The following is a 25,311-nucleotide window of genomic DNA, read 5'->3' as shown; positions in this document are numbered from 1 at the left end:
TTTCTCATTAAGTCAGATTACTGCACTCAGAAGTCCCGTGGGCATTTCAAACCATACACAACCGAGCCAAAATCAGTCCACTTCCAACCTGCCATCAACCTCCTACCAAAGAGGGCCCCAATTCTGTTGGCTTACTGGAGGTGCGAGTCCCAGAAGTAATCTGGCCAGTAACTAAGGCTCCTTCTCAGACCCCTTGGGGAGGGATGAAGGGGCTGGGGGAGGGGAAGGGAAGAGGCCAGACCGGGGCGTGGGGGCGGTGGGGGCGGTGGAGGCGGGTCCTAAGCAGGAGGAGATAAGCAGCCAGCTGGACCCTTAAGGAGAGCTCCAGGTTGGGCCTTCCCAGACCTCCGAAGAATCTGGCCTTGCCCCTGGCGCCCACCATGTGGTCACAGCGCACGTCCGAGCGACCGCGGGTGCGGCCCGCGGAAAGGTTGAATCACACCCCACCGCCGTCGAGGCCCAGCCGCGGCCTCTCAGAGCGAACCCGGGACGCGGCTGTCCGAGGTAGGCCTGCCTGCCTGGCCCCGGGGAGGGAGGACAGAGGTCTCCGCCTGACTCTGTGGTGCTGGAGGCGGGACCCCGAGAGGAAAGGCCAGAGTAAGGCCCAGAATCCGGGGTAAAGGTCACTGTCCTGCAGAAGAGGGTAGGAGCAGCACGGCTCCGCCACCAGCCAGGCCATTTTTACCCCCTACCAGGTGGTCCTCCTTCCATCTTCTCATTTCCCATTCCTCTCTCCTTTCCATTTCTTCCCTCTTCTACCTTTTCCACTGCCCTCATCTCCTGCTTTCCTCCCTTTTCTTACAGCCTCCTTCCATTTCCTTTCTTCCTTCTGCTCTGCTTCCTCCCTCCCTTTCTTTCCTTTCATACTGTTCACTTTTAATGAGGTTACAATTTAATAAATCCTAATCTATTTCGGATAAACAATCTTCTATTCTCCTTCCCTGTTTGTGAAGTTGATTTTTCCAACCCAAATATAACATTTATTTATTCCTATTGAATGTCAGCTTCTTGGATTCAAGCTGGCATTCAACCCTATTAACATCTTTTTGGGTCCTGACTCTCAATCCAGTATATTAGCCATCACAGCCAGCTTTGTGTCCCCAGAAAATTGGATTAGAATGCCATCTATGCATTTCCCCAAATACTCAATTAAACCATCTAACAAAGGAACATACCAAAGAGATCTCTGACACACTCATGGAAACTTCTTGCTAAGTTGATATCAAACCATTTAGACTACTTTTTGCATCTGGTCATTTAGCCAGCTTCAGATGCATCTACTAGTATTATCATCTAACTGGCATTTCTCATTCTTTTTAAAATTATAATAACATGACCTGTCCTGATGAAGCCATGCTAGATCTTTGTAATAACCCCTTCCTTTAATAGATGTTCACCTACAATGTCTTTAAAAATCTGTTCTGGAATTGTTCCAGAAATTCAAGTAAGCCCACTAAGTATAGAACTTGCAGACACTTTTTCTCTTCTCTCTTGAAAACTGGAACCTCCTCATGGTTTCCAAAATCTTTTGATAATCACTGATAGTCACTTAGCAATCCTAGCTGCCAGTTTTTTGAGTACTCAAGAATATAAAGATTCATTTGAGCCAAATTAATTAAATTCATGAAGGATAATTAAGTCTTAGGCCTTTTTTTCTGTATTGCTCATCTTGGATACCAACTCACTGCTAATCATTTTGTTAAGTCATTTCAAATGCCATGGTCATTCTTGACCAAGTAATAACAGCAAAGCAAGAAAACTGCTTTCTCTCTGTTATTGGTTACTATCTCACCACCCCTGCTTAACCAATGACCCTATCCCTTCTCTTATCCTCATCTTTTCACCAGGTTATCTAACTAGACCTTGTTCTTTGCCATTAGCCAACCATGCTGTTCTCAGCTCTGTCTCATACTTTTCTTCTTCTTCTTCTTTTTTTTTGAGATATAGGGCTAGTTGTACCTATGGGTAAAAGGTTATGGACAGTTTATTGCCTTCAATCAATTAATAATCACTTATTAAGTACATCTTATGTTCTAAGCACTGTGCAAAGCACTGAGGATTCAAAAAGAGGCAAAAGACAAGACATTATGATCTAATTGGGAGGAAACATGCAAACAAATATAATATATTCAAAGTAAAACTAAATCTGGGATAAATAGGAAACAACCAAGAGAAGGCTCTGAAGTTAAGAGAAGTTGGGATAGGCTTCTTGGAAGTTGGATTTTAGTTGAGATTTAAAGGAAGCCATGGAAGTAAATAGAATCAAGGAAGGAGAATATCCCAGGCATAAGGGACAGTCAGAGAAAATGCCCTGAATGGAGGGATGGGATATGTTATTCCTGGAACACCAGGAAGCCAGTGTCCCTGGATCAAAGAGCAAGTGTTGGGGAATAGGGTGTTAGAAGCTTGGAAAAGTAGGAAGGGACTTGTTTTTAAAGGTCTTTGAATGACAAACATCACTATATTTGCTCCAGACACTAATAGGAAGTCAGTGGAAAGAAATCCAGGATGACTTCTAGGTGGCAAGCTTGAGAGACTGAAAGAATGCTTTTGCCCTCAACAATAATAGGGAAGGTGGGAGCAGGGGAGAGGGTTTAGGTAAAAGATAATTATTCTGTTTTAGACAGTGGATGTAAGGTGTATACTTTAACATTCAGTTCTAGGTGTCAGAAAGACAATTAATTGGCAAGGAGAGATTGGAGATTAGTCAAGAGATTGGGGCCTGACCAGTAGAGGTGATAATCATCAGCACAGAAATGGTAATTAAATCTCTAGCAGCCTTTCTACACAAAATGAAATAGTGTAGAGAGGGGAAAGAAAGGGCTGGGACAGAACCCCTAAGAGACACCTGGAGGATTCAAGCAAAGGAGAGAATGATCAAGTTTCAAAGGTTTCAGAGAGGTCTAGAAGAATGAGGTTTGCAGGGGTGGGTGGGGGTGGGGTAGGACAGTGGTTCCAAACTGCTTTCTTGAATTGACTGGATATTCACAGCTCCATGGAGTGCATTGAATTAATAATCCTGTTCTCTGGCAGTTTCCCAACAACTGTCAGGTTCCACCTTAATCCCCATCCCATTTTTCCTTGGTAACCTTTATTCAGGTTATTTCTAACAGCCCAAATGATGCAGTATCATTCTTCAAATTCTATCATCTTTTTCCCCAAAATCAACCTACATTTTGAACAGCTAACAGTTCTTGAGGCAAGAATACAAATGTCCAATGCAAATTGCAAAATTAGTCCTACTTGCAATACTGATTGAGATTTTTCACTTTTTAAAAATTACTTGTAGGTATTCATTACTCATATCCAGAGACCTTTAAAAAAATTTTTATTTGTATTGTTCTGAACTGGAGAAACATGAACATTGCCATATACACAAAAAAGAAAAAGAGGATTGTATATAAAACCACAAATCTATATTACAGCTTGATTTTTTTAAAAGCCCATAAGAAATTTAGTATATTCATTTCAAATCTATCTTACTTGTCAGTGGCTGAAATATTTTCTATTTTCTGTGCATTTTTTGGTAAATACTTCAGTGACTTCTTTCTACAGCTACCCTTAATGTAAAAAAAAAATTCCTTGGTAATAAGCTGAATCTAACAAAATAGATCCATACATTGACTATATACAAAAATGTATATATCTGTTTCTACAACTTGAAGACATCACTTCTCTGTCAGAAAGTAGAAAATATGAATCATCATCAGTCCTCTATAGCAGTGATGTCAAACTCAAATGAAAATGAGGCCACTAAACTGTGCATAAGGATCCCTGTAAATGCGTAATGACATAGAAAACCACATATTAACACTATGTATTTTTATATATTCTGTTAAATATTTCCTAATTAAATTTTAGGCTAGTTTTAGCCACACTCAGGGTACCCCTTTGTGTTTCATGCCTTTGCTCTGGAGGATGAGTTCTAAAGTCTTTCAAAGTTCTTTTTCTTTTCAAAATATTTTTCAATTACATGTAAAAATTTTTTTTTTAATTTTAAGTTCCAAATTCTCTTCTTTCTTCCTTCCCATCTCCAGCATTGAAAAGACAAATAGTTTGATATAGATTATACACATGCAGTGTTCAAAACATATTTCCATACTAGTCATGTTGTGAAAGAAAACAGATTAAAAAAACAAGAAAAATAAAGTTTAAAAAAGTACACTTCAATCTTTGAACTCTATCAGTTCTTTCTCTGAAGGTAAATAGTATTTGTCATCCTGTCAGAATTATTTTAGGTCAGTATATTGCTGAGAACGGATAAGTCATTCACTGTTGATCATCTTACAAAATTACTATTAACAAATAGTCAAAATCACTTCACTTTGCATGAATTTATGTATTTCCAGGTTTTTCCTAAAGCACCCTGCTCATCATTTCTTAAAGCACAATATTTTTCATTACAATCATATACCACAACTTATTTAGCCTTTTACCAATTGATGGCCCCCTCAATTTTCAATTCTTTGCCATCACAAATATTGCTGCTATAAATATTTTTTACATATAGGTTCTTCCCACTCCCGTTTTCTCTAATCTATTTGAGATATACACATAGTAGTTATTTTGCTAAATCAAAAATTGTTTGCACAATTTTATAATCTTTTGAGGATAGATCCAAATTGTTCTCTAGAAGAATTGGATTAATTTACAACTCTACCAAAAATGCATTTCTGTTGTGCTGTTGTTTTTCAGTCATGTCTGACTTTTCATGACCCTTGTAGGAGTAAAAATGAATAAATGCTCCAGTATTTAAATATATATAGTATTTTTAATAATAAATCAAAAGAAAGGGAAATGAAAAAAGTTCAGTCAAGTGAGCAGAGCAAAGAGGGCCAGAGACTCACACCTGCAGCACTTTACCAAAAGCATAAGCTTCAAAAAAAGAGCCCTGCAGTGTGGGTCTCAGCCAAATTTATCTCCCAAGCATCCTTACATAAAATGAGGATGTAACTTAAAAGGATGCTGGGAATGTAGCTCAGGTGTGGCAAATTTTCCATATGCACACCCCTTTTAGATTTTTCTTGGCAAAGATACAGGACTAGTTTGCTATTTCCTTCTCCTGCTCATTTTATAGGTGAGGAAACTAAAGGTCAATCAGGCAATAAGTGCCTGAGGTCAAATTTAAACTCATGAAGATGATTCTTCCTGACTTGTCCAGTGCTCTATCTACTGTACTACCTACCAGTGCTTTAGAGTCCCACTTTTCCCGTACTCCTCCAACATTTGCCATGTTTCTTTTCTGTCAGAGTATTTTTCATATGACTATAGGTAGCTTGGATTCTTCATCTTAAAACTGTCTGTTCATATCCTTTGATGACTTTGGGATTGATTTATATTCATATAAATTTGGCTAATTCTCTCTATATCTGAGCAGTGATGACTTTATCAGAGATTTGCTGTAAATTTTCCCCCCAATTTTCTGCTTTCTTTCTATTCTCAGTTGCATTGGATCTATTTGTGCAAAACCTTTTTAATCTCATATAATCATAATTATCCAGGTTATATTCCCTAATCTTTTGTTTGGTCATAAGTTCTTACCTTATTCCATAGATCTGTTAACTAAACTATTCCATACACCCCTAATTTGCTCATGGTATCACTGTTTCTAGCTATATCATGTACCCATTTTGACCTTTTCTTGGTAAACAATATGAGATGTCTGTTTCTGTCAAATTTTTGTCCAGTTTTCATCAAATAGTGAGTTCTTGTCCCAAAAACTCTTGGCTCTGGGCTTATCAATCAATTACTGGAGTAATTTACAACTGTGCATTATGTTCCTGATCTATTCCATTGATCCACCACATTATTTTTTAGCTAGTATCAGATTGTTTTGATGATTACTACTTTATCATACAGTTTGAGATCTGGAACTACCAGGTCACCTTTCTTCACTTTTATTTTTCATTAAATCCCTTGATATTCTTGACCTTTTGTTTTTCAAAATGAATTTTATAAGCTCTATAAAATAATTTGTTGGTATAATTTGACACTGAACTGATGAAGTCAGTCACTTTAGCTAGAATTGCCAATTTCATCACGTTGGATCAACCTACACATGAGCAATTGATATTTTTCCACTTGTTTGGATCCGACTTTGTGTAAGAAGTGTTTTATAATTGTGTACATATAGTTCCTGGATTTGTTTTGGCAGGTAGACCCTCAGGTATTTTATATTATTTACAATTATTTTAAATGGGATTTCCCCTTCTATCTCTTGCTGTTGGACTTTGTTGGTGGTAAATAGGAAATACTAATGATTTATGTGTGTCTTTTTTATATCCTGCAACATTGCTAAAGTTATTATTTTGGATTAGTTGTTTTGGTTGATTCTCTGGGGTTCGTAATGTAAACCATCTGTATTATCTACAAAGAGTTATAGCTTTATATCTTCATTGCCTGTTCTAATTTTTTTAATTTATTTTTCTTCTATGGGCATATTTGCCTTTGCCCTTGATATTATTGTAAAGGCTTCTAGGTTATCCTGCTTACAGATAATTTTGTGGATGGTTTTAGAAATATACTACTTATCATTTTAAGGAAAGCTCCACTTATTCCTATGCTTTCTAGTGTTTTTAATAGGAATGAGTATTGTACTTTCTCAAAAGCTTTTTTTGCATCTGTTGAGATAATCATATGATCTATATTGTTTTTGTTAATTGTTATGGTCGGTTATGCCAATAGTCTTCCTAATATTGAATTATCCCTATGTTCCTGGCATGAATCCAATCTGGTCATAGTTTATGAGTTTTGTGATATATTGCTATAATCTCCATGTTAATATTTTATTTAAAAATTTTATATCAATATTCATTAGGGAAATTGGTCTATAGTTTTCTTTCTCTGATTTTGTCCTTTCTGATTTAGTTGTCAGCACTATATTTGTGTTGTAAAAGGAATTTGGTAAGACTCCTTTGCCTATTTTTTCAAATTGTTTATATGGTATTAGAATTAATTATTCTTTAGATGTTTGGTAGAATTAACTTGTGAACTTATCTGATCCTGGAGAATTTTTTCTTATTTATCTATTTTCTCTTTTGTTAATCTGGGCAATTCATATTTTTGTGAATATTCATCCATTTCACTTAGGTTAGCACATTTATTGGCATGTAATTGGTCAAAATAACACCGAATAATTACTTTTCATCTTTATTGCAGTATATTCACCATTTATAATTGTGAATTTTAAAAGTCTCCATCTTGGTCTAGCACCCAAAAATTGTGCACACCCACACTACACGGGCATGTGATAGTCAATGACAAATCAGAAATAACCAACATGCCTTTCATGGCAAAGCCTTTGGTGGGCGTCCTCTGGCTTACACACCTTTTGAGCACCTGCAGATAGATTTCAGAACAATGCCAAAGGCTGGACAATATAAATTTTGTTTGGTCAGAGTAGACCAACTGACCAGATGGCCAGAAGCATTTCTTACAGCCTGAGCCATAGAAGCTTTTGTTGCTAAGGTGCTTTTAAAAGAAATTATTCCTCGCTTTGGCCTGCCAGCACGTATTGATTCCGATAGAGGGAGTCATTTTACTGATTCTGTTCTAAACCAGATATATTCTTGCTTGGGGATAACTCCAAAATTCCATGTTCCATATCATCCCCAGAGTTCAGGCCAAGTTGAGAGAATGAACAAAGAACTTAAAACTATGATTGGCAAATTATGCACTGAGACCCATTTAAAATGGCCTGAAATTCTCCCTCTGGCCCTATTTTATCTTAGAAGCAGGCCTAGAGGAGACCTACACATCTCACCATTTGAGATGCTTTTTGGACATCCGCCTATACAGGCTAAGTCTTTCTCCCCAGCTTATACATCACTATTAGGGGGAGATACTACTATTGCTTCCTATATACAGGAATTACAGCATAAACTGCGTGAGCTACGTGAATCCGGAGCTGCAGTACAAGCCGGACCACTAGACTTCTCACTTCATGACCTGAACCCAGGAGACAACGTGTATATAAAGAACTTCCAGCATACGGGAGCAACCCAGCCTTCCTGGGAAGGACCATTCCAAATATTGTTAACTACTCCAACATCTATAAAGGTTGGAGAAAAGGACTCTTGGATTCATTGCTCACATGTAAAGAGAGCATCTTCTGTTGAGACTGATTGACTGTATCCTATACATGCATTAGAGATAACTACCCATTGACAAGTGGAACTGTTTTATTCTGCTTTTGACACATTGAATTCCTAAATTTAATTTTTTTCTTTTTTCCTTTTTCTCTTTTCCTTATTTTATTATTATCCTTTTTTACAATATTTTTCCCCTTTTTTCTCATTTCTATGTACTTAAGGTACATACAATCAATATTAATTTTATTCTACAATAATATTAGTTTAAATATATATACTTGCTACTATTATTAATACACACCCAAACAGCTTTAGACTATGGAAACCTGCCATTTATTGATAATTGTTGTGGGGCTATGATTAATGTTTGTGTCTGATTCTAGGAACGGGATCAAAAAGGAGCACAGAGATGACCTGGATAATGCCAAAAGAGCTCACAGGTCTAAAAATCAAAGACCAAATCCAGGTAGGATTGATGCACTTCTAAGCTAATACTAAGGACTTGAACCTAGTGTGAGACTCGGGGTTGCGACACTTGACAGACGTTAAGATGTAAGCCTTCCTTGTAACCACACTCTTCGTGAAAATACCTACAGACAAGTACCAAAGGTTGGCTACCATCCTGGCTCCCTCCATCCCTGAGTATGAAGGTAAAATCAGACGAGGAAATGACACTTCCCTAGATATAAAATAAAAATCTGGTCCTTTCTCTCTCCTATAGTATGGCAACTTCCTGTAGCCTTGGCTGCAAATGGGTAAGTGAAATTTGCTGCATTCTGTCCTACAGACTTTTGGGATCAGAAATTACTTAACTGGACCCTAATATAGGGGCCTGTGAGAAAATTTTATTCTTGCTTTCTCAAATTTTTTATACATAGATTTTTTTGATATTTTGATACTGATTTTGAATTCTTCTTTAATATAAATATATGTATATATTAAGGGTCTATATTTTTCCCTTAATTTTTTCCCTTTTTCTTCTTTTGATTTTGTTTTTTTTTATTTTATTTTCATTTTGTTTTGTTTTCCTTTTGGATTAACTCGCACACCCCCACAACTAAAACTTGCATCCTCAGCTGGACTCAGTGTTTTTTCAACACTTTCTTCAGGGGGGATTGTATTTCATCAAATCCAAGATTTAAATTTTGTTCGAGATAAATCTTCAGAGAAGAAGCTTGCTAACTAACTGAATCCAGAGAATGAACTGTTTGCAGAAAGATATCTAAACCTTTTCACTACAGGAAGATCCAGAATGAACCTTGGGGTGTGGTTGATTGAACATTTTTTGAATGTACACTCTTATGCCAAAGGGGACTGCCCTCTAATTGGCTTTTGTCAATGCGCCCAGCAAAACATTGGTTTGCTGTCTTTCTCTCTCCTCTATTTCCCCATATCTACAACTATTATAGTTTTCCTCTTAGTGGGTAAAATTTTTGTATACACTTACAGTTAGAATTTTTTGGGGTGCAGTATGTTTGTTTAGTGATCAATTGGGGAGACTAGTCCCCCAATCATCATCAGGGAGGGATTGTGAATTTTTAAAGTCTCCATCTTGGCCTAGCACCCAAAAATTGTGCACACCCACACTACATGGGCATGTGCTAGTCAATGACAAATCAGAAATAACTAACTGCCCACCTGGGCTGTCCCAAGCCAAGCTAGAGCCACCATTGGCACTTGTGAGGCACAGGAAGTGACGGAGAGAGCAGCCTCGGGAATTCGCTCACTTCCTATGGACAGGGCTAGACGCCAGTTCGTGTTAGAAGCTTGAACAGAGGGGAGGCCTGCAGACAGCTTTCCTACAGATCGGTCACGTGAGTCAAGGACTGATTCCTTCCATCTTGGCCCTTTGGGCCTAAACTCCCTCTGCCTTGGTCAGAGGTTGAGTAACCCCTTTCCCTTTTCTCCTCTCTCCTTCTCTCCCTCTCCTTTTCCCTACTCCCATTGTGATTAAACCTCCATAAACTCCGTTCTGACTTGAGGGTTTGTTTCATTTTAGGAGTTTCATAAGTAAATTCCTTGGCGGCCATTGTTCAATATTATAATACTCTTAAAAGGTGAAAATTTTCACCATAACATAATTTTGACACTGGTAATTTGGTTTTCTTCTTTCTTTTTTTTTTAAATAAAATTAACCATTGGTCAATCCAACTTATTGGATTTTTCAGAAAACCATTTCCTAATTTATCAGCTCAAATTTTCCCTTAAATTTTATTAATTTTTCCTTTGATTTTCATTATTTCTAATTTGATGTTTAATTGGGGATTTAAAATTTTGTTCTTTTTCTAGTTATTTTTGGTTGTGTCCATTTCTGATTGACTATCTTTGTACTGCTTTGGCTGCATCTCATAAATTTTGGCGTTTTATCTTATTATTGTCATTCTCATTAATGAACTTACTGATTATTTCTATAATTTGTTCTTTGATCCACTCATTCTTTAGGATTAGATTATTTAGTTTTGAATTGTTTTTTCATTTGTATTTTCATAGTCCTTTATTGAATAGAATTTTTATTACATTATTACCTTAAAAGGATGAATTTAATAGTTCTGCTTTGCTGTATTGATTACGAGGTTTTTATGCCTTAATATGTGGTCAGTTTTTTATTAGGTGTCATGAACTGCTGATAAAAAAGGCATATTCCTTTCTATTCCCATTCAGTTTTAAGATCTATCATATTTAATTTGTCCACAGTCCAATTTATCTTTTTAATTTCTTCCCTGTTTTTTTTGGCTAGGTTTATCTAATCCTGAAAGTTGAATTTCCACTAGTATAGTTTTACTACCTATTTTCTTCTTAACTCATTTAATTTTTCTTTTAAAAATTTGGATGCTATACCTTTGGCATGCTCATATATCGTGAGAATGTCATTGTCTATTGAACCATTTAGCATAATGTAGTTTCCTTGCTTATCTTTTAATTATATCTTTTTGTTTTTGCTCTGTCTGAGATCATGATTGCTGCCCCTGCTTTTTTTTTTACTTCAGCTGAAGCATACTAGATTCTGTTCTAGCCCTTTACTTGTACTCTGTGCATCTCTCTGCTTCAAATGTGTTTCTTGTAAACAATATATTGTAGGATTCTGATGTTTAACCTACTCTGCTATCTACTTCTTTTTATGGGTGAGTTCATCCCATTAACATTCAGAGTTATGACTAATTGTATATTTCCATTTACCCTATTTTCTCCTTCTCTCACTCTCTCATTTCACCCTTTCCCTCCTCAGAAATGTTTTGCTTCTGTCTACCACCTCCCTCAATCTACTAGCTTCCTTCTATCAGCTCTACTTCTTGCCTTCTTTTACTCCTCACCCTTTTTTCTTTCCTGTAAGACACATTTCCAAATGTGGATGTTATTCCCTCTTTGAGCCAACTCCAATAAGAATAAGGTTCATCGTTTCCTGTCAACCCCTCCCCCTTATTCCTTTGCACTGTAAAAAGTTTTTCCCCATATCTTTTATATGGGATTATTTGCCACTTTCTACCTCTCCCTTTTACCCTTCTTCCAGTGTGTCTCTCTTTCTTACCTCTTAATTTTATTTTTGTAGATATCATTCTATCATAGTCAAGTCACACCTGTGCCCCCTCTCTATGTATATTCCTTCTTACTATCCTAATAATGGTAAAATTCTTACAAGTTACGAGTATCATCTTCTTGCATAAGAATATAAACAGTTTAACCATATCAAATCCCTTATGATTTCTCTTTCCTGTTTACCTTTTTATACTTGTATCTTGTATTTGAAAATCAAATTTTATATTCAGTTTAATCTTTTCATCAGAAATGTTTGAAGACCTCAAATGCATTAAATGTCATTTTTTCCCCTGAAGGATAATACTCAGGTTTTTTGGGTTGGTAATTCTTGATTGTAATTCTAGCTCCTTGAACTTCCAGAATATCATAAACTGAGCCCTCTAATTCCTTAATGTAGAAGCTGCTAAACCTTGTGTGATCCTGACTATGGATCCACAATATTTGAATTTTTTTCTTTTTGGCAATTTGAAATACTTTTTCTTTGATCTGGGAGCTCTGGAATTTGGATAATATTCCTAGGAGTTTTCATTTTGGGATCCCTTTCAAAAGTTGATTAATAGAGTTTTCAATTCCTATTTTACTTAGGATATTCTATTTTATTTAAGATATTGGGGCAGTTTTCTTTGACAATTTCTTAAAAGAAAATTTTTCTTTTTCTTCTTAAAAGAAACTCTTTCTCGGCATTTTTTTGATCATGTCTTCTGGGAAGTCCAGTACTTTTAAAATTATCTCTCCTGGATCTACTTTCCAGGTTATTTGTTTTTCTGATGAGGTATTTCACATTTTCTTCTATTTTTTTCATTCTTTTGTTTTATTGTTTTTTATTTTGTTTATATTGTTTTTTATATCTGTAGTTATTAGTTTCCAGTAGCCTAATTCTAATTTTTAAGAAATTATTTTTAGTGAACCTTTTCAGCTCTTTTTTCATGTTAAAGTATTGTTATCTTCACAATTTTTCTGATTCTTTTACTTGGCTATTGACAATTTTTCATTATTTTCTTTCATTATTCTTATTTCTTTCCCCAAATTTTCCTCTGTTTCTCTTATTTGATTTGATTCTGAATAGCTATCTAACCCCCACAATTCTTTATGGGGCAAAAGTTCCTGAAGATGAGGCTGCTGTCTACACAGCTGACTCTAGAACTTATTGTTCTAGATGGTATCTGCCTAAGGTATCTACACTTAGACCATACTTCCACCCTAAGTGGTCACATCTTTCCCAACATCCTCTCAAGTTGTGTTAGGTTGGACAACTTTACTCCAACTTATATTTATTTACTTTGCTTTAAAGTTCACATTTAGACATTATTTTAAATTATTTGGGAGGGAATTTAAGAGATCCAGGTAATTTCCTTCCTTATTCCACCATCTTCCCACAATCCATCCTTTCACTAATTTTACTTTTTTAAGGTGTTATTTTTCTATTTTTTTATCCATTTGGACAGTTCTGCTTTTTAAGTAGTTCTTTTCTTCAGTAGATTTTTGTATTTCTTATGCCATTTTACCTATTTTGTTTTTTAATTGATATTTTTGGTATTTTTTGTACCTCCTTTACCAAGATGTTGATTCTTTTTTCATGTTTTACTTGTATCGCTTTCATTTCTGTTGCCAATTTTTTCCTATACCTTTCTTATTTTTAATCCTTTTTAAACACTTCCAGAGTCTGAGACCAATTCACATTCTTCTTTGATGTTTTGCAGGTGCTTCTTTGATTTCATTGTCTTCTGAGTTTGTGTTTGATTTTCCCTGTCCCCATAGTAACTTTATATGATCTTATTCTTTTGTTGTTGTTTGCTCAACTTTTTATAGACTATTTCTTGACTTTTAAATTTAATTTCAAAGTTGAATTCTACTCCTAGAGAGCACTGCTTCCAACCTTCAGGTTTTTTGTGTCATTTTGTGTCATTTGTGTCTCAGCTAACTGAGAGTCTGCAAGGTCTCTGTTTTTCCAAGGTGATATGATCTAAGGAGAGGTGTGGTCAATTCTCTCCTGGCCCTCACTCTAGTATGTGAGCAACCACATGCCCTCTTTTCCAAGTCAGAACTCCTTTCCCTCGAGTGATCTTCTTTTCCCTAGGTCTCTGATTTGGAAACCATGAATGGCCAATGAAACAGTGTCCTGTCCCCAGTGCCAGTAAATCATCCTCTGTAATCTCCTTCTGACCAGTTGTCCAAATCCTTTCCCATCTATGGGCTGTGAGCTCTGGAAACTGATACCACAGCCAATTCAGTCAATACTCCCCCTGCCACGGGCAAGGTCCAGCCTCACTTGTGACTCCAGGGGTACCCAACAGGTGGCGAATGATCAGTCAAGAAAATAACAAACAGAAGACAGCTGTATCTTTCTGCCATGGGAATGCTTTGTATCTGATAGCTGCTCCACCATCCCCAGGCTGGGTGTTTTATTTTTATACCCATTTTCTTGGCACACAGATACATTACCTAACACACATGTCTAAATAGAAATAATTGGAAAAGTGATACATTAACTTTTAACAAATCACTGGATTAACATTCTATATTCTTGTATTATGATTACTGATTCTTGACAGAACAAAGGTTTCACACAAGATAAATTATTTTGTCACAGGTGGCTTAATTTTCTCACTACCCTGTGAGGAGTTACAAACAATCTTAGGAAAGCTTACATTTAACAAATCACTGGATTAACATTCTATATTCTTGTATTATGATTACTGATTCTTGACAGAACAAAGGTTTCACACAAGATAAATTATTTTGTCACAGGTGGCTTAATTTTCTCACTACCCTGTGAGGAGTTACAAATAATCTTAGGAAAGCTTACAAACAATCAAGGAAATTTACTTATTACTTTTAATAAAATGGAATAATTAATCAGAAGTTCTTAAAAGACAATTCAACAATCATATCATTGAGGTTGAGGGGTACTGGGAACACAAGTCAGATTTAATATTAAACTGATCATTTTTCAGGGTTTACTAGGGAGTTTCCCACTGGCAAGTTACTGATTTGTGAAATCGAGTCACCGAGTCATATGTGTACTTAGGCTCAGTGTACCTGTAGTGTATCTGTACTTCTTGTATGGGCCTTTATAATTGAATTGTGTGTTGACTTCATGAGAATAAGTTTCTGTGAGTGGGAAAGTTCTGGACTTGGCTTGTAGCTGCAGTTTTGCTGGGAATTATGTACCTAAATAAAAGTTAACCCATCATAGTCTTTGGGATTGGGTTTAAGGGTCTGATCTTTTGGTGATGTTTTAGAGAATTAGGATACAGGTATTTTGCTCTTGCATTATTCCTTTTGAGACTAGGGGGAATAATAATGATGTCAATTCCATAGGTAAGGGACATTGATGAGAGAGGTCATGCAAGGGGGACTGAGTGGGCAATCAAATCTTGCTAAGGGCCACTTTGTGGCCTCCTTATCTACCACGCATGACTCTGTCAAGGCGTCATGGCCTGATGGCTCCCAGCATCCCCCCACCCACCCACTGTCCCGGGCCTGTTGCTGGCTTAGCAATGAGGCTTATATTGCTGCTACACAGCACTGCATTCTTACCCTCAGTGAGACAGATCATTCCTGCTGACCTTGCAACTAGTCTTAGGCTTGAAAATTGTTTCATCCCATCCTTTTGTGGGTTCTGCTGCTCCAGAATTAATTTTGAATCATTATTTTAATGTTGTTTAAAGATGAATTTGGGAAACCTTAAACTATTCCCTTCCTTTAATTCACCATCTTGGTTTTTCCCCTCCTCCATTAGTTATTTCTATACATGACTGAAGTCATTGAAGTCATAGAAGTTGAAGTACTTAATGAACTGAGAAGCCTGACTGAGTGGAAATCCATGTGTGTTTAGGTCTTCTAGAATGGGTGCAGACATTGGAGTGGAGAGGAAGACATCAAGCTAAGTACTAAAATTCTTGAGAAAGATATAAAATATTCAGGAGGATAGTAGATAATTGTCACAAAAATCTAAATAGAGTAATATATGCTGATGGAGTTACCCTCAAAAGATTAGAGATTCCAAAATGCTGGGAGAAGAAGAAGGTTCTAGAAGGGGAAATGAAAAGAAGAGCAAGGAGTATGACACTGTGGCAAGAGAGCCTGAGAGAAGATGCATCTACGACTACTACTGGAGAGAATAGCCACACATATAATGAGAGGGCAAAGCAACAGACTTAAACAGGTAGATGTGGTGTGAATGGAAATGGAAATGGAAATGGAAAAATTAGGAGATAAGCATCCAGGGCCTCCACCTCACATGGGGTTTGAGTGAAGAAGATAGTTTGCTAGCTATGGAATAAGGGAATTATTTTTAAATGGTTATTTGAATGGGATTTGTGATTTCTCAAACATTGTTGAGGAAATGAGATACAGATGGGCTTTCAGGGAAATACCTATAGATAAGGATTTTAGGAGCCTCCAATTCACATTCTATTACTGCTCCTTTGATTTATCCCAAGATGGTTGTGGATAATGCACGACCAGAAGATGCCCTGCCTGTAAGCCATGCAGATCTATGATCAGAAGCCCTCTTCCTAGATGAAATCCTGGTTGTAAGAAGCCCTGTGCCCAAAGTCCTGCTGGTAAGAAGCCTAGAATCTGAACATTCCATTATAGAAGGTTGAAAAGTTGTTTGTTTTCTCAAGTGATTCATTGAAATAGGATAAAATAGTATGTATCTTAGTGCATTTTGAGGTTCAGGACTCCAAGGTGCAGTTGACAGAAGAGAGCAACAGAATGTAAATAAAACCATATTTATTGAGGGGAACTACTGTGAGTAAGAATGGACAATCAGGGAAGATAGACACAGGTCAGGTTTGTTAGAATTCTAGGTGGAATCAGGCACCAAAGGAAGTAAAGTACAGTAAATTTTAATAGGGCTCTTAGGTATATGAAGCAGGATCAGGCATTGAGATGAGGCAGTAGGGAGTGTGTTTGTGCTGTGAAGCTCAAGGTTGGATAACTGATGCTGATTCGTGTTTGGAAGGAATGCCTGGGAAATTGATGGCTAATTTAATTCGTGTTTCCCACTGAAGGAAAAAAGAAGGCTTTTAGCTCTTGTGTGGGCCATTCTATGGCTAAGAGTCTGAGCTTCCCCAATGTTTCTTTTAATAGGGATGCTAGTGATCTACCCCAGCATCTCTAAGGACTAACCTGCTAGATCTAGTTAAGGGAAGAGTGCAGATGTTGTACAATCCTTTACAAGGAGCCTGATATACAGAAATTGCTTTTTTTTTTTAAATTTTATTTAGTCAATATAAAACATTATCTCTTGGTTACAAAAATCATATTCTTTCCCTCCCTTCCCTCACGCCATCCCTTCCTGAAGCCATCACACAATTCCACTGGGTTGTATATGTGTCCTTGATCAGAACCTATTTCTATGTTGTTGATGTTTGCACTAGGATGATCATTAAGAGTCTACATCTCCAGTCATATCCCCCTCAACCCATGTAATCACGCAGTTATTTTTCTTTAGTGTTTCTGCTTCCAGTATTTCCTCTGGATATGGAGAGTGTTCTTACTCATGGATTCCTCCAAGTTGTTCAGGATCACTGCATTGCCACTAATGGAGAAGTCCATTACACTCGACTGTGCCACAGTGTATGAGTCTATGTATATAATGTTCTCCTGGTTCTGCTCCTCTCACTCTGCATCAATTCCTAGAGGTAGTTCCAGTTCACATGGAATTCCTCCACTTTATTATTACTTTGAGCAAAATAGTATTTCCTCAACAACATATACCACAATTTGTTCAGCCATTCCCTCATAGGACATCCCCTCATTTTCCAATTTTTTGCCACCACAAAGAACACATCTATTAATATACTTCTACAGGTCTTTTCCCTTATTATCTCTCTGGGGTACAAATCCAGCAGTGCTATGGCTAGATCAAAGGGCAGACAGTCTTTTATCACCCTTTGGGCATAGTTCCAAATTGCCCTCCAGAATGGTTGGATCAATTCACAACTCCACCAGCAATGCTTTAATGTCCCCACTTTGCCACATCCCCTCCAGCATTCTTTACTTTCTGTTGCTGTCATGTTAGCCAATCTGCTGGGTGTGAGGTGATACTTCAGAGTTCTGTTGATTTGCATCTCTCTGATTATAAGAGATTTAGAACACTTTTTTCATGGGCTTTTTAATAGTTTTGATTTCTTTAACTGAAAATTGCCTATTCATGTCCCTTGCCCATTTTTTGTACAATTGATTTAGATATTTATAAATTTGAGTAATTAGACCTTTGTCAGAGGTTTTTGTTATGAAGATTGTTTTCCAATTTGTTACTTGCCTTCTAATTTTGGTTGCATTCATTTTGTTTGTACAAAAACTTTTTAATTTGATGTAATCAAAATTATTTATTTTACTTTTTGTAATTTTTTTCTAACTCTTGCTTGGTCTTAAAATCTTTCCTTTCCCAAATATCTGACATATATGCTATTCTGTGTTCACCTAATTTATTTATAGTGTACTTTTTATTCAAGTCATTCGTCCATTCTGAGCTTATCTTGGTGTAGGGTGTGAGATGTTGATCCAAACCTAATCTCTCCCATACTGTCTTCCAATTTTCCCAGCAGTTTTTATCGAATAGTGGATTTTTGTCCCAAAAGCTGGGGTCTTTGGGTTTGTCAAAGACTGTCTTTCTGAGGTCATTTACCCCAAGTCTATTCCACTGATCCTCCTTTCTGTCTCTTAGCCAGTACCATATTGTTTTGATGACCTCTGCTTTATAGTATAGTTTGAGATCTGGGAATGCAAGGCCACTTTCCTTCGCATTTTTTTTTCATTTCCCTGGATATCTTTGATCTTTTGTTCTTCCAAAAGAACTTTGTTATGTTTTTTTCTAATTCATTAAAAAAGTTTTTTGGTAGTTCAATGGGTATGGCACTAAATAAGTAAATTAATTTGCATAGAATTTATTATGTTAGCTCTTCCTTCCCATGAGCAATCAATGTTTCTCCAATTGTTTAGATCTAGTTTTAATTGTGTGGAGACTGTTTTGTAGTTGTGTTCATATAGTTCATGTGTCTGTCTTGGTAGATAGATTCCTAAGTATTTTATATTGTCTAGGTAGGGTGATTTTAAATGGAATTTCTCTTTGTAATTCTTGCTGCTGAAATGTTTTGGAGATATATATAGAAATGCTGATGACTTATGTGGGTTTATTTTGTATCCTGCAACTTTGCTAAAGTTTTTCATTATTTCAACTAGCTTTTTGGTTGATTCTCTTGGACTCTTTAAGTAGACCATCATATCATCTGCAAAGAATGATAGCTTGGTCTCCTCATTGCCTATTTTAATACCTTCAATTTCTATTTCTTCTCTAATTTCTACTGCTTGTGTTTCTAGTACAATGTTATAATAAAGGTGAAAATGGTCATCCTTGTTTCACTGCTGATCTTATTGGGAAGGCTTCTAGTTTATCCCCTTTGCAGATGATGTTAGCTGATGGTTTTAGATATATACCATTTAGTATTTTTAGGAAAGGCCCCTCTATGCCTATACTTTCTAGTGTTTTCAGTAGGAATGAGTGTTGTATTTTGTCAAAGGCTTTTTCTGCATCTATTGAAATAATCATGTGATTTTTGTTGGTTTGCTTGTTGATATGGTCAATTATGTGGATGGTTTTCCTAATATTGAACCATCCTTGCAATCCTGATATAAATCCTACCTGATCATAATGAATAACTCTCATGATCACTGGCTGGAGTCTTTTTGCTAGTATTCTATTTAAGATTTTTGTATCCATGTTCATTAGGGAGATTGGACTTTAGTTTTCTTTCTCTGTCTTTGACCAGTCTGGCTTTGGAATCAGTACCATATTTTTGTCATAAAAGGGATTTGGTAGAACTGCTTCTTTGCTTATTCTGTCAAATAGTTTGTATAATATTGGGATTAGTTGTTTTTTTTAACATTATTTTATTTGGTCATTTTCATACATTGTTCATTGGAAACAGATCATTTTCCTTTCCTTCCCCCCAAAAACCCCCCACCCCTTCCCTAGCTGACGCACGATTCGTCTGGGTATCACATGGGTCCTTGCTCTGAACCCATTTCCTTGTTGTTGGTATTTCCACTAGGGCTCTCATTTAGCTTCTCTCCTCGATCATGTCTCCTCAACCTCTGTAGTCAAGCAGTTGCTTTTCCTCGGTGTTTTTACTCCCTCAGTTTGTCCTCTGCTTGAGGATAGTTTAGGGTTTTTTTGTTTTTTTTTTCTCTCGTAGATAGCTGCAGATTGTTCAGGGACATTGTAAAGCCAGGAGAAGTACATTACATTCTCTTGTACCACAATGTGTCAGTCTCTGTGTACAATGTTCTCCTGGTTCTGCTCCTCTCACTCTGCATCACTTCCTGGAGGTTGTTCTAGTCTCCATGGAATTCCTCCACTTTATTTTACCTTTTAGAACAATAGTATTCCATTGCCAACATATACCACAATTTGTTCAGCCATTCCCCAATTGAAGGGCATCCCCTCATTTTCCAATTTTTGGCTACCACAAAGAGCGCAGCTATGAATATTCTTGCACAAGTCTATTCCTTATTATCTCTTTGGGGTACAAACCCAGTACTGCTATAGCTGGATAAAAGGGCAGACAGTCTTTTATCGCCCTTTGGACATAGTTCCAAATTGCCCTCCAGAATGGTTGGATCAATTCACAACTCCACCAGCAATGAATTAATGTCCCAACTTTGCCACATCCCCTCCAGCATTCATTACTTTCCTCTGCTATCATTTTGAACAATTTGCTAGGTGTGAGGTGATACCTCAAAATTGTTTTGATTTGCATCTCTTTGATTATAAGAGATCTAGAACACTTTTTCACGTGCTTATTAATAGTCTTGATTTCTTTAACAGAAAATTGCCTATTCATGTCCCTTGCCCATTTTTCAATTGGAGAATGGCTTGATTTTTTGTACAACTGGTTTAGCTCTTTATAGATTTTGAGTAATTAGACCTTTGTCAGAGGTTTTTGTTATGAAGATTGTTTCCCAATTTGTGGCTTTCCTTCTAATTTTAATTACATTGGGTTTTTTTGTACAAAACCTTTTTAATTTGATGTAGTCAAAATTATTTATTTTGCATTTTGTGACTCTTTCTAAGTCTTGCTTGGTTTTAAAATCTTTCCCTTCCCAAAGTTCTGACATGTATACTATTATGTGTTTGCCTAACTTACTTATAGTTTCCTTCTTTATATTCAAGTCATTCGTCCATTCTGAGTTTATCTTGGTGTAGGGTGTGAGGTGTTGATCCAAACCTAATCTCTCCCACACTGTCTTCCAATTTTCCCAGCAGTTTTTATCGAATAATGGATTTTTGTCCCAAAAGCTGGGGTTTTTGGGTTTGTCAAAGACTGCATTTCTGAGGTCATTTACCCCAAGTCTATTCCACTGATCCTCCTTTCTGTCTCTTAGCCAGTACCATATTGTTTTGATGACTGCTGCTTTGTAATATAGTTTGAGATCTGGGACTGCAAGGCCACCTTCCCTTGTGTTTTTTTTTTTTATTATTTCCCTGGATATCCTTGATCCTTTATTCTTCCAAATGAACTTTATTATGGTTTTCTCTAATTCAGTAAAATAGTTTTTTGGTAGTTCAATGAGTATGGCACTAAATAGATAGATAAGTTTGGGTAGGATGGTCATTTTTATTATGTTAGCTCGTACCACCCATGAGCAATCAATGTTTTTCCAATTGTTTAGATCTACTTTTAATTGTGTGGAGAGTGTTTTGTAGTTGTGTTCATATATTTCCTGTGTTTGCCTCGGCAGATAGATTCCTAACTACTTTATATTGTCTAGGGTGATTTTAAATGGAGTTTCTCTCTCTATTTCTTGCTGCTGAGCTGTGTTGGAAATATATAGAAATGCTGATAACTTATGAGGGTTTATTTTGTATCCTGCAATTTTGCTAAAGTTGTTGATTATTTTGAGTAACTTTTTGGTTGTTTCTCTAGGATTCCTTAAGTAAACCATCATATCGTCTGCAAAGAGTGATAGCTTGGTCTCCTCATTGCCACTTTTAATGCATTGAATTTCTTTTTCTTCTCTAATTGCTACTGCTAGTGTTTCTAGTACAATGTTATAATACAGGTGATAATGGGCATCCTTGTTTTACTCCTGATCTTATTGGAAAGGCTTCTAGTTTATCCCCATTGCAGATGATGTTTGCTGATGGTTTTAGGTATATACTGTTTATTATTTTTAGGAAAGGCCTTTCTATTCCTATACTTTCTAGTGTTTTCAATAGGTATGGGTTTTGTATTTTGTCAAAGGCTTTTTCTGCATCTATTGAAATAATCATGTGATTTTTGTCGGTTTCCTTCTTTATATGTCAATAATATGGATGGTTTTCCTAATATTGAACCATCCTTGCATTCCTGGAATGAATCCTACCTGATTGTAGTGGATAACACTTGTGATGACTTGCTGGAGTCTTTTTGCTAGTATCCTATTTAAGATTTTTGCATCTATATGCATTAGGGAGATTGGCCTATAGTTTTCTTTCTCTGTTTTTAACCTGCCTGGCTTTGGGATCAGTACCATGTTTGTGTCGTAAAAAAGAATTTGGTAGAACCACTTCTTGTCTTATTCGGTCAAATAGTTTGTTTAATATTGGGGTTAGCTGTTCTTTGAATGTTTGATAGAATTCATTTGTGAATCCGTCTGGACCTAGGGATTTTTTCTTAGGGAGTTCTTTGATGGCCTGTTCAATTTCTTTTTCTGATATGGGGTTGTTTAGGTAACTTATTTCTTCTTCTTTTAGTCTAGGCAATTTATATTTTTGTAAGTATTTATCCATGTCACTTACATTGCCATATTTTTGCCATATAATTGGGCATATAGTTTTTAATTATTGCCTTGATTTCCTCTTCATTAGAGGTGAGGTCTCCCTTTTCATCTTGGATACTGTCAATTTGGTTTTTTCTTTCCTTTTTTTAATTAGACTAATACTTTGTCAATTTTATTTGTTTTTTCAAAGTACCACCTTCTAGTCTTATTTATTTAATCAATAGTTCTTTGACTTTCAATTTTATTAATTCCTCCTTTGATTTTTAGGATCTCTAATTTAGTCTTCATCTGAGGTTTTTTAATTTGTTCACTTTCTAGTTTTTTAATCTGCATGCCCAATTCATTGACCTCTGCCCTTCTTAATTTGTTTATATATGAACTCAAGGATATAAATATATACATAAATATATATATAAATATATATATAAGGGAAACCCCTGAGTACTGCTTTGGCTGCATCCCATAGGTTTTGAAAGGATGTCTCACCATTGTCATTTTCTTCAATGAAGTTACTAATTGTTTCTATGATTTGTTCTTTAACTAGCTGGTTTTGGAGAATCATGTTGTTTAATTTCCAATTAATTTTTGATTTGCCTCTCCATGTACCCTTACTAATTATTATTTTCAGTGTATTGTGATCTGAGAAGGTTGCATTTATTATTTCTGCCCTTTTGCACTTGTTTGCAGTGATTTTGTGCCCTAGTACATGGTCAATTTTTGTGAATGTACCATGTACTGCTGAAAAGAAGGTGTATTCCTTTTTGTCCCTATTTATTTTTCTCCATATGTCTACTAACTCTAATTTTTCTAAGATTTCATTTGCTTCTCTCACCCCTTTCTTATTTATTTTTTGATTTGATTTATCTAGTTCGGATAGGGGAAGGTTCAGATCTCCCACTAGTATAGTTTTTCTATCTATTTCATCCTTGAGCTCCTCTAGTTTCTCCTTTAAAAATTTGGATGCTCTGCCATTTGGTGCATACATATTGAGTACAGATATTTCCTCATTGTCTATACTGCCTTTTATCAGGATGTAATTACCTTCCCTATCCCCTTTAAATGGATTTATTTTTACTTTGGCTTTGTCTGATATCATGATTGCTACTCCTGCCTTCTTTTTATTATTTGATGCCCAATAGGTTTGGCTCCATTCTCTTGCTTTCACCCTATGCATATCTACCTTCCTCAGGTGTGTTACTTGCAGACAGCATATGGTAGGGTTTTGGATTCTAATCCACTCTGCTATTCGCTTGTGTTTTATGGGTGAGTTCATTCCATTCACATTCAGAATTGTGATTACTAGCTGTGTATTTCCCAGCATTTTGATTTCTACTCCTGGTCCTACCTTTTCTTCTTTCACTATTTCCTTTTATACCAATGTTTGTTTATAGTCAGCCCCACCCTCCCTTTCCCTCCCTTATTTTTACTTCCCTTTCTACCCCCCTCCCTTCTTATTCCCTCCCTTAATTTCCCCTGTAGTCTTTTTAAAATCCCCCCCACCCTCTCCCTCCCTTGTACTGCTTCCCTCCCCACCAGTCCATTTTTTACCCTTCTACTCCCCTATAGGGCGCAGATCTATTCTCTTCCCCAATGGATTGGGTTGTTCTTCCCTCTTTGGGTCAGTTTCAAAAACGTAGGACTTGAGTATTTCCTGTCTCCAACCTCTATACCCTTCCAGTGTATCAATGTTCTCCCCCCTCCCGCCATGAGATTCTTTGTGACATATAAATTTACCCCCATTTGTTTCTTTTCCCATTTCTTTTAGTCATAACCTCTTTTCTTTTTTAGCCCTAGTCAGGTATATATATATATATATATATATATATATATATATATATATATACACACATACACATGTATATGTATTTATGTACGCATATATCTATATACTCATTTATGTCTTGTCCTTTCAAACTATACAATTTGTCACTGTTCCCTCTGAGTGTAATTCTTCTAGCTGCTCAGGTGATAGCAACAGTTTTTAAAAGTTACCAATGACCTCTTTTCTTATAGGGATACATATCATTTTAACTTATTGAGTCTCTTAAAAATTTTTTTTGTTTTTGTTTTTCCTTTTCCCCCTTTTTTTTAATTACCTTTTGATGATTCTCTTGAGTTCTGTGGTTGGACATCAGATTTTCTGTTCAGGTCTGGACTTTTATTTATGAATGCTTGGAACTCTTCTGTGGTGTTGAATGACCATACATTCCCCTGTAAGAACATAGTCAGTTTTGATGGGTATTTTATTCTTGGTTGTAGACCTAGTTCCCTTGCTTTCCTGAATATCATATTCCATGCCTTATGGTCCTTCAGTGTGGATGCAGCCAGATCCTGTGTTAACCTCACCGTGTTTCCATGGTATCTGAATGGGTTCTTCTTGGCAGCTTGTAATATCTTTTCTTTCATCTGATTGTTTTTTAATTTGGCTATAACATTTCTTGGTGTTGTCAGTTGGGGATTAAATACAACGGGTGATCTGTGGATTCTTTCAATCTCCACTTTCCCCTCTTGTTCTAGGATATCTGGGCAGTTTTCCTGGATAATTTCTTCTAGTATTATGTCCAGGCTTTTTCTTTTGTCATGGTCTTCTGGTAGTCCAATTATTCTTAAATTGTCTCTTTTTGAGCAATTTTCTAAATCATCTGTTTTGTGAATGAGATGCTTCACATTTTCCTCCATTTTTTCATTCTTTTGGTTTTGTTTTATGGTGTCCTGCTGTCTTGTGAGGTCACTTGATTCTAGTTGTTGTATTCTGGTTCTTAAAGATTGGATTTCATCTTTGGCTTTTTCGTCCTCTTTTTCCTTCTGGTCTGATTTTCTTTGAAGATCGTCTTTCATCCTCTTTACCTCATCTTTCATCTCCTTTGCCTCATCTTTTATTTCCTTTGCCTCATCTTTCATCTCCTTTGCC

The 25,311-nt window shown here is 36.3% G+C and overlaps 1 protein-coding gene across 2 annotated transcripts in view; it reads left to right on the top strand.

The window, feature by feature from the left end:
• Positions 1–213: 213 nt before the first annotated feature.
• The window catches only part of MEIKIN (meiotic kinetochore factor), a 175,096-nt gene continuing 149,998 nt past the window's right edge, over positions 214–25,311 (top strand). Inside the window, exon 1 of one of the 2 annotated variants that reach the window (XM_007473413.3) lies at positions 214–504. In XM_007473413.3, the coding sequence (XP_007473475.1) occupies positions 381–504 (124 nt within the window). In that variant the 5' untranslated portion in view covers positions 214–380. The remainder of the gene's footprint in view (positions 505–25,311) is intronic. The other variant, XM_007473414.3, reaches the window with a different exon arrangement.

The sequence above is a fragment of the Monodelphis domestica genome, chromosome 1 (genome assembly GCF_027887165.1).
Source record: "Monodelphis domestica isolate mMonDom1 chromosome 1, mMonDom1.pri, whole genome shotgun sequence".
Taxonomy (NCBI): Eukaryota; Metazoa; Chordata; class Mammalia; order Didelphimorphia; family Didelphidae; genus Monodelphis; species Monodelphis domestica.
The sequence above is the reverse complement of the archived record's forward strand: the minus strand, read 5'-3'. Positions and strand labels throughout refer to the sequence as shown.